Genomic DNA, 10,000 nt, shown 5'->3' with positions numbered 1-10,000 from the left:
AAATATGGGCATCTAGATTCGGACATAACAAAGTTCTAAGACGAGGGATCACATACCATCTGACTAACTGACTAAAAAAAGAAAATTAAAATTCTAAATTTCTGATCATTTTATTAACTTTCTGGTATCTGGTTCAATTGAACATAACACTGTTTCAAGACGGTATGTTATATTCATTTTGTTAATATTATTATTATTATTATTATAATTCTTAATAATAATAATAATAATAATAATAATAATAATAATAATAATAATAATAATAATAATAATAAAAATAATAATAATAATAATAATAAATAATAATAATAATAATAATAATAATAATAATAATAATAATAATAATAATAATAATAATTTTAATAATAATAATAATAATAATAATAATAATAATAATAATAATAATGATAATGATAATAATAATAATAATAATGATAATAATAAATAATAATATTAATAATAATAAAATTAATATTAATAAATAATTAATAAAAATCATGATAATAATAATAATAATAATGATAATAATAATAATAATAATAATTAATGATAATGATAATAATAATGATAATGATAATGATAATAATAATAATAATAATAATATAATAATAATAATATAAATAATAATAATAATAATAATAATAATAATAATATTAATAATAAATAATTAATAATAATATAATAATAATAATAATAATATAATAATAATAATAATAATAATAATAATAATAATAATAACAAAGATAATAATAATAATAATAATAATATTAATAATAATAATAATAATATAATAATAATAATAATTAATAATAATAATAATATTAATAATATTAATAATATTAATGATAATTATAATATATATATACATATTATATATATATAATATATATATATATATATATTAATTTTATATATATGTAGAATATATAAACAAACAAACAAACAAACAAACAAACAAAAGAACAAACAACAACAACAAAAACAAACGAAACAAGAACAAAATAAGAAACAATCAAACAAAAAGAGCAAAACAAGAACACAAACAAATAAACAACCCCCCAAACTAAAAAACAAACACAATAAAAAAACAAACAAACAAACAAACAAAATACAAAAAAAACAAAAAAACAAAAAACAAAAACAAAACAAAACAAACAAACAAACAAAACAAAACAAAAACAAAACGAAACGAAACAGACAAACAAAAAGACCACAAACATCTTCAGTTTAACTTATTGCATTAAAAAAAGAAATTGAAGACATCTATATTTTATTCAAGTGATGGAAACTACAAGCTTTACATATCTGGTCCTTTTCACTGTAAAACTTTATAGCACCTGGTTCACCCTGATACACATAATACCGTTTTGAGCCGGTGGGTAATAATATATATGACTTGACTTGACTCGGATATGAATGACCTTGGCGTTTTCGTCCTTGGTCAACACTTTACCCAAATCGTCTCATCTGCTTGGCGTATGTATGATTTCCTGGTTGTACAGTGAATGACTGCTGTTGTACGAGTGCCAAGTCTTTTTACCAGTAAACTGCCGAACTCCAGAAAGACGGTTATTCAAAAATTTGGCCAGAAAACTCGTCCTTCAAATATCGATCGATTTAAATGACCCCCATCTTGTCAAAATCTCTCAAACCTGGGAAGGAGAGGTTTTTCATTGAATTTCCAGGTTTTAGAATGTTGCCAAGATGTGTCGTTTAGGTCGCCAGAATCATAGCAACTGATTGAAACGTTTTCTTGCCAAATTTTCAAAGATGTGTCTTCCCAGAGTCCAGCCTTTAAATGGTTAATAAAGGTGCCGTATGGCCGATTTGTACTGAATGAAATTAAAAATTCTGTTTCATGTGCCCTGCTTAAGGCATTAGGTAGTGAAATACTGTGAAGTGCAATGTGGAGAGCTAGAGCGTGAAAAACGCTTTAAGTTTATTTTTATTCTACGGTCTCATTGCTGTTATCCCAAGTACAGGCGTGAGCACTCAATCGGTAAAGCACTCTGCTCATGGGAAAATGAACTCTTGGGTTCGAACCCCTGGATTTATTGACATTCTTAGGCGACCCAAAAAAAAACAAAAAAAAAACCTAACCGAACAAACAAAAAGCAAAATAACAAAAAAAAAACCAAACAAAAAAACAACATCCCCCCCCCAAATAAAACAAAAAAACAACAACTCCCCCCCCCCAAATAAACAAAAAAACAACAACTCCCCCCCCCCAAATAAACAAAAAAAAACAACACCCCCCCCCCCAAATAAAACAAAAAACACAACACCCCCCCCCCCCAAATAAAACAAAAAAAACAACAACTCCCCCCCCCAAATAAAACAAAAAAACAACAACTCCCCCCCCCCAAATAAAACAAAAAAACAACAACTCCCCCCCCAAATAAAACAAAAAAACAACAACTCCCCCCCCCACAAAAACAAAAAAACAACAACTCCCCCCCCCCCCCAAATAAAACAAAAAAAAACAACAACTCCCCCCCCCCAAAAAAAACAAAAAAACAACAACCCCCCCCCCCCAAATAAAACAAAAAACAACAACTCACCCCCCCCCCCCAAATAAAACAAAAAAAACAACAACTCCCCCCCCCAATAAAACAAAAAAACAACCCACTCCCCCCCCCCCCAATAAAACAAAAAAACAACAACTCCCCCCCCCAAATAAAACAAAAAAACAACAACTCCCCCCCCCCCAAATAAAACAAAAAAACAACAACTCCCCCCCCCCCAAATAAAACAAAAAAACAACAACTCCCCCCCCCCAAATAAAACAAAAAAACAACAACTCCCCCCCCCCAAATAAAACAAAAAAAACAACAACTCCCCCCCCCCCAAATAAAACAAAAAAACAACAACTCCCCCCCCCCAAATAAAACAAAAAACAACACAAATCCCCCCCCCAAATAAACAAAAAAACAACAACTCCCCCCCCCCAAATAAAACAAAAAAACAACAACTCCCCCCCCCCAAATAAAACAAAAAAACAACAACTCCCCCCCCCAAATAAAACAAAAAAACAACAACTCCCCCCCCAAATAAAACAAAAAAAACAACAACTCCCCCCCCCCCAAATAAAACAAAAAAACAACAACTCCCCCCCCCCCCAATAAAACAAAAAACAACAACTCCCCCCCCCCAAATAAAACAAAAAAAACAACAACTCCCCCCCCCCCAAATAAAACAAAAAAACAACAACTCCCCCCCCCCAAATAAAACAAAAAAACAACAACTCCCCCCCCCAAATAAAACAAAAAAACAACAACTCCCCCCCCCCAAATAAAACAAAAAAACAACAACTCCCCCCCCCCCAAATAAAACAAAAAAACAACAACCCCCCCCCCCCAAATAAACAAAAAAACAACAACCCCCCCCCCCAAATAAAACAAAAAAACCAACTCCCCCCCCCCAAATAAAACAAAAAAACAACAACTCCCCCCCCCCCAAATAAAACAAAAAAACAACAACTCCCCCCCCCCAAATAAAACAAAAAAAACAAAACTCCCCCCCCCCAAATAAAACAAAAAACAACAACTCCCCCCCCCCCCAAATAAAACAAAAAAACAACAACTCCCCCCCCCAAATAAAAACAAAAAAACAACAACTCCCCCCCCCCCCAAATAAACAAAAAAACAACAACTCCCCCCCCCAAATAAAACAAAAAAACAACAACTCCCCCCCCCCAATAAAACAAAAAAAAAAAAACAAAAACAAACAAACAAAACAAACACAACAAAAATAAATCGAAAAAACACAGAAAACAAAAAATATAATATCAACCAACACCCCCCCCCAAAGAACAATTAAAAAAAAAAACAAAAACAAAAACAAAACAAAACAAAAAAGCAAAACATAAACCCACAGAAAACGAAATAGAAACAACCCCCCCCCCCCCAAAAAAAAAATAATAAAACAACAAAAAAACAACAAAAAACCCACCCCCCCCCCTTCCAAAAAAAACCAAAACAAATAAAAAAACAACAAATACATAAACAAACAACAAGCATAACCCCCCCCCCCCCCAACTTTTCGACACACTAAAGAATGATCCAAAGTCTAGCAATTGATTGTTAATTCCTTCCTCTCTCACATGACAGAAACCGGGATAAACATCAAGAAAACAATCAGTATTGTCACAAAACTCAGCAAATACAGTTTCCATAGACAATCCCTAAATAAAAAATAAAATAAAAAACCACAAAAAAAAAACACAAAAAAAAAACAAAAACAAACAAAGAAAACAAAACAGAACAAAAACAAAGACGGAAATCGAACCCCTCCCCCCCCCCCCCGCCAAAAAAAATGTAACAAAAACAATAAACAAGGAAACAAAAAAACAAACAAAACAAAGAAACTACAAAACCGAAAGAAACAACAAACAAATAAAAAACAAAGTAAAAACAAAACAAATCCCCCCCCCCCAACAAAACCCCCCACAACCCCCCCCCCTCACAAACAAACATGACCTTCAAAAATTAAGAAAAATAAAAGAAAAGAATAGATAACATCATAAAATGATAATGATAAAAGAGAAGAAAAGAGAAGAGAGATAGAGAGAGAGAGAGAGAGAGAGAGAGAGAGAGAGAGGGAGTGAGAGAGAGAGAGAGGGGGGAGAGAGTGAGTGAGAGAGAGAGAAAGAGAGAGAGAGAGAGGGAGGGAGAGAGATAGAGAGAGAGAGAGGGAGAGATAGATAGATAAATAGATAGATAGATAGATAGATAGAGAGAGAGAGAGAGAGAGAGAGAGAGAGAGAGAGAGAGAACAAGCGCGAAAGAAAGAGAGAAATAAAGAAAGACAGAAAGACAAGGAATTTACCCAATGGAAACCGTACGGTACTCTTATTGGTTAGCCAACCAGCGGCCTCGATGAGAAAACAATCCGCCATTAATACATGGGCTGGGAATTGCGTTACTATAGTAAACAAGCGCTGATCGGCCGTTCATGAAATCTAAGAAAATAACTTCCTGCTCGCTCCTTTAACTCGAAATTATTCAAAACGATGTCTCTAAAATATATAAATGTGACTTCTTAAGGTTTTCTTCACGGTCAAAACGACACAACATTCTATTAATGATTACGTCCTAGGCAAAAAGGAATATTGACAGGTCGACCGAGAGTTGAACTTGTCAGACGACAAACATCAATGCGAAGTGTAGAGAGAGTCAAGCTCTTGTTTGTCGTGTCCTGTGCCTGTTCTATATTGAGAAAATGATAAATAGTATAGCATCATGTGTGAGTGGTTGCGTGTAATAGTCATGTTTTTAAATTGTTTCTGTTGTTTATGTGTGTAGTGATGACTCTCTCACACTCACTGCATCATCATAGCAAAGAGACGCCAACTTAAAATTTGACTCACAGGAATTTCAGACACTACTCGTAGGAATTTCAATGCCGAAAGAGGAATTCCTGCACACAAGAAAAGGGAATTGGGATGGTATTTGGCATACATATTGTATAGTATCTAGTTCTAAATAGATAACTGATTAGAATTATATTATGATATATAAACACAATGCCAAATACAATTCCGAAGTTTCTTTATTTCAAATGAAGTAAAGCTCCAAAACCCAATGGTAGTGATTGTGGTACTGGTGGTAGTGAGGATGATGTGGTGTTGGTGATTGTAGTAATAGTGGTATTGATGATGGTGCGATGGTGGTTGTTGTAGTTGTAGTAGTAGTGATAGTGATGATGATGTGGTGGTGGTTGTAGTAGTAGTGGTAGTGATGATGATGTGGTGGTGGTGGTTGTAGTAATAGTTGTAATGGTGATGGTATGGTGGTGGTGGTTTCAGTAGTAGTGATAGTGATGACGATGTGGTTGTGGTGGTTGTAGTAGTAGTGGTAGTGATAATGATTGGTGCTGGTGGTTGTGGTAGTAGTGGTAGTGGATGTTGTGGTGTGTGGTGGTTGTGTGGTAGTAGAGTGGTGTGATGATGATGGTGGTGGTTGTTAGGTGTGTGGTGTGGTGAGTATGGTAGTAGTGTGAGGGTGAATGTGAAGTGGATGATGGTGTGGTGGTTGTAGTAGTGATGATGATGTGTGGCTGGTTGTTGCAGTTGTAGTGGTCGTGATGATGATGTGGTGGTGGTGGTTGTAATAGTGGTGGTAGTGATGGTGTAGTAGTAGTCGTAATGATAATGATGCAGTGGTGGTGGTTGTAGTAGTTGTGGTAGTATTGAAGTGGTGATGGTGGGTGTAGTAGTAGATAGTGACGGAAGATGTGGTGGTTGGAGAAGGAAGACAAACAAACAAAACGAAATATCCGCATGAAAAAATACGACCGCTTCTTCGACAAAAACTGATATTTTATAGGACATTAACCATGGCGAGAAAATAAACAAACATACAAACAAACAAATAAACAAACCGTTACCGGAGGAAAAAAAAGTATTTCAAATGCTTCCGCGAAGCCAGGAGAGATCGATTCATTGACAAGGGAATTAACTGAGGAAAAGCCTGTGATATAATTGCTATTTTTAGTGCCTGACACATTCCCGCCGGTAGTCCCAGCCAATCGAAATACTCAAATAATAAGATAACCGCATAGTTCTATTTTTAACTTGTATACACTGGAAGAAGTTGCACCATCGTTTGAAAACCAATGTGTATATAAAAGTGAAATAATTTGAACAGAGATCAGAGGAAACTCGAATCACCTGCAGCGTTTTAGAGACGACAAAATGGTTTTTAAAGTCAGCAAAGGCGGAGTTCGCTCCGGCAATACTCTAAGAGGGTTGAATTCAAATTCTACTAAAAGGTATGAAAAGTTCTTTATTATAGTTATAAATCTGACTCTCTTACAATATATTATGTTTAGTTTTAAAGAGTAAATGTATTTGCTTCTGTCCTCTTCAGCCTCCTCTTCTCCGACTCTTTCCTCTTCTTTCTCATCTTTCTCTTCCTCTTCCTCTTTCTCCCCTCCTCCTCTTCCTCTCCTCCTTCCTCTCTATATCCATATTTCTTCTTCTCCTTCTGCTGCTTTCCTCTTCTTCTCCCTTCGCTGTTCCTTTTCCATACTTCTTCATCTCCTCTTCTCTCTAACTCCCTTCTTCTTTCTTCTTCTTCTTCTTCTTTCTTCTTCTTCTTCTTCTTTCTTCTTCTTCTTCTTCTTCTTCTTCTTCTTCTTCTTCTTCTTCTTCTTCTTCATCTTCTTCTTCATCTTCTTCTTCATTCTTCTTCTTCTTCTTCTTCTTCTTCTCTTCTTCTTCTTCTTCTTCTTCTTCTTCTTCTTCTTCTTCTTTCTTCTTCTCTTCTTCTTCTTCTTCTTCTTCTTCTTCTTCTTCTTCTTCTTCTTCTTCTTCTTCTTCTTCTTCTTCTTCTCTCTTCTTCTTCTTCGTCTTCTTCTTCTTCTTCTTCTTCTTCTTCTTCTTCTTCTTCTTCTTCTTCTTCTTCTTCTTCTTCTTCTTCTTCTCTTCTACCTCCTCCTCCTCATGTTGTCGATAGCCGAATGATTACCAATTCTCCACTTTCACGAATGTCAAGCGACAGTGAGCGTGATCACGGGTCGGATTGATTATAATGAGCTTTTTTTAAAATTATTTATTACAAAAGGCAACACGTATCCTGTATGACAAATGTTGAGGTTTCGACGAAAGGCGCTGTAGAAATATGCTTATTATTATTATTATTATATTATTATTATTATTAATTATTATTATTATTATTATTATTATTATTATTATTATTATTATTATTATTATTATTATTATTATATTATTATTATTATTATTATTATTATTATTATTATTATTATTATTATTATTATTATTATTATTATTATTATTATTATTATTATTATTTATCATTATTATTATTATTATTATTATTATTATCATTATTATTATTATTATCATCATTATTATTATTATTATCTTTATGAATTATTTATTATTATTATTATTATTATTATTATTATTATTATTATTATTATTATTATATTATCATTATTATTATCATGGAGCACTAGATTAATTAAAGTTGTAATAGAATATAAAGTCAATTTGTCAATAGTGGTGAATGACCAAATTTAATAATAATAAAAACCAATATATTTTCTTCCGATGGTTCAGTTAGTAAAGTATACATGACAATTGGGATCGCCATATTCCGATGGTTGCAGTCGAGTCTTTTTCTGACTCTTCTGTTAACCAAGTAGTCATTGGGTAGCTGAGACTATTTGATGTGGAGGAAAGCACTTAACTATTGACTAGTGTCATATCCAAGGGATAGCTAACATTTTCCCCAGTTCTTTTAACACCACATAAACCGGGATAAACTCCGTTTTCGGAGGCTTTATGGATCTTGAAAACTTTATAAATAGACGTGGGATTTGAAAATTTATCTTTCATTTATTTATTTATTTATTTATTTATTTTTTCTGCTTGTCACCAGGTACGGTCGCCATGCCTGCCTACTGGGCCACACAAGCCTTGGAAAACGAGACCTCACTCGACTCATCCGTGATAGCTCCGACGAGAACGAGCTAGTCAGCGACACTTTATCCAAGACCGACGTGCTGCTGTCTCTCAACAAACATCAAAGATGGCGTCTTCCCGCCATGATTGGTCATATGATCAAGGCAGGAGACTTCAACAAAGGGGCAGTTGTGTCGATGCTGGAGAAACACAAATTGAAAAGACGGGCAAACTGCGTTAGTCTCGTGAGCAACAACGCTAGAATGTCTAACATCGCCCCAAAGAATAACAAATATTTTTCATTTTCCTTGGACTCTGCCTCGGACGTTCAGTCCAAGAGGGAGAGGAGGAGGAATCGAGCTGAAGAATTGAAAAGATTGAAAGTTTTTCCTAATTCTCGTTTGACGAAGAAAGGAAAACTGAAAAGTAACAATGTTGTACAGGTATTCACTGCGGACGGAGTCACGTCCAGACCTGTACCAAAAGCAACAGAGGAAACAACTGGAGCTGAATCTGCAAAGGAGAAGCCAGAATATCGCCTAGAAGTGTTTTATCCTTGCCCTCGTAGCTGTTCATTGACCTATAACCGCAAATACACAGACGTGTCAGTGGTTGAGGGCAAAACGGGAGAGCTGGAGGTCAAATCTAACGTGAAAACACAGAAAAAAGTCACGGCAACCCATAGAAGACGATTCACTTCGAGAGAATTGGAGCGTCTAAATTGTGATGAGATTGATGATGACGTCAACAAAATGTGGGATGACTGTGAGAATAACGATGACGTAAAGACCGATGAAACTGATGACCTGATCACATACTATTACCAACATCCTGATCTGAGTACGTTAGAATTTGCTATGGACACACTGATATCCCAAGCAAAGAAGGCAAAAGACTTGTGCGTTTTGAAGAAAGATTCTGTCCAGAAAAAATCAAAGAAAAAATCAACACGTGTATCTATTTGTGAAGATGAGAAATCCCACATTGTATTTGTTGATAGTGACGGAAAGGAGGACAAATCTGATGCAGAGCAGAAATTTGTGTCTAGTAAAACGTCTTCTAATGGACAAAGTAATTTAATTAATGATAAGTTAGAATATTTTCGTGTTATTTTGCCAACATCTGAAGTATCTCCAGAGGAGTTGAAGCAGAGTTACGGCTCACTCTACGCTGAGGCATCTTGCCAGCCAAGACGTTTCGTCCTTGACGTCACAGATGACATCGCAAACCTGCTCGCCACATATAAATCATGCACAAAAGGGAATGACTTTTCTTCTTATCTAGTATTTGTTTATGACGGTTTCTATGACAACGGACAGGCTGCATATAAGGTAGCTCTAAATTCCATGGCTAAAGGCAAGATAGAGAATCTATTTGACGTCATACCTTTTGCCAAGACGTCTATTCCCAATATAATGAACGCATTAGTTTGCGTTCTTCTTGATCTGAAGGAAAAGAATTGTCTTAAATTTGTCGAGAGGAATGTTTCAGGAGAAGTGAAGAGCGATTCTGAATTTTTGAACAGTCGTATGAAAATGAAAGTAGAAGTGTTTGACCCATCCAGTGAAATGT

At 34.6% G+C, this 10,000-nt stretch overlaps 1 protein-coding gene across 1 annotated transcript in view; it reads left to right on the top strand.

Moving 5' to 3' along the window:
• Positions 1-6,614: 6,614 nt before the first annotated feature.
• LOC144972282 (uncharacterized) overlaps positions 6,615-10,000 on the top strand; it is a 4,815-nt gene continuing 1,429 nt past the window's right edge. Inside the window, exons 1-2 of the mRNA XM_078913369.1 lie at positions 6,615-6,771; positions 8,406-10,000. The exon at positions 8,406-10,000 is cut by the window's right edge and continues 1,429 nt beyond it. Of these exons, the coding sequence (XP_078769495.1) occupies positions 6,695-6,771; positions 8,406-10,000 (1,672 nt within the window). The 5' untranslated portion in view covers positions 6,615-6,694. The remainder of the gene's footprint in view (positions 6,772-8,405) is intronic.

The sequence above is a fragment of the Berghia stephanieae genome, chromosome 5 (genome assembly GCF_034508935.2).
Source record: "Berghia stephanieae isolate SIO BIC M18660-M18661 chromosome 5, UCSD_Bste_1.3, whole genome shotgun sequence".
NCBI lineage: Eukaryota > Metazoa > Mollusca > Gastropoda > Nudibranchia > Aeolidiidae > Berghia > Berghia stephanieae.
Note: the sequence above shows the minus strand (reverse complement) of the source record. Positions and strands in the feature narration are given on the sequence as shown.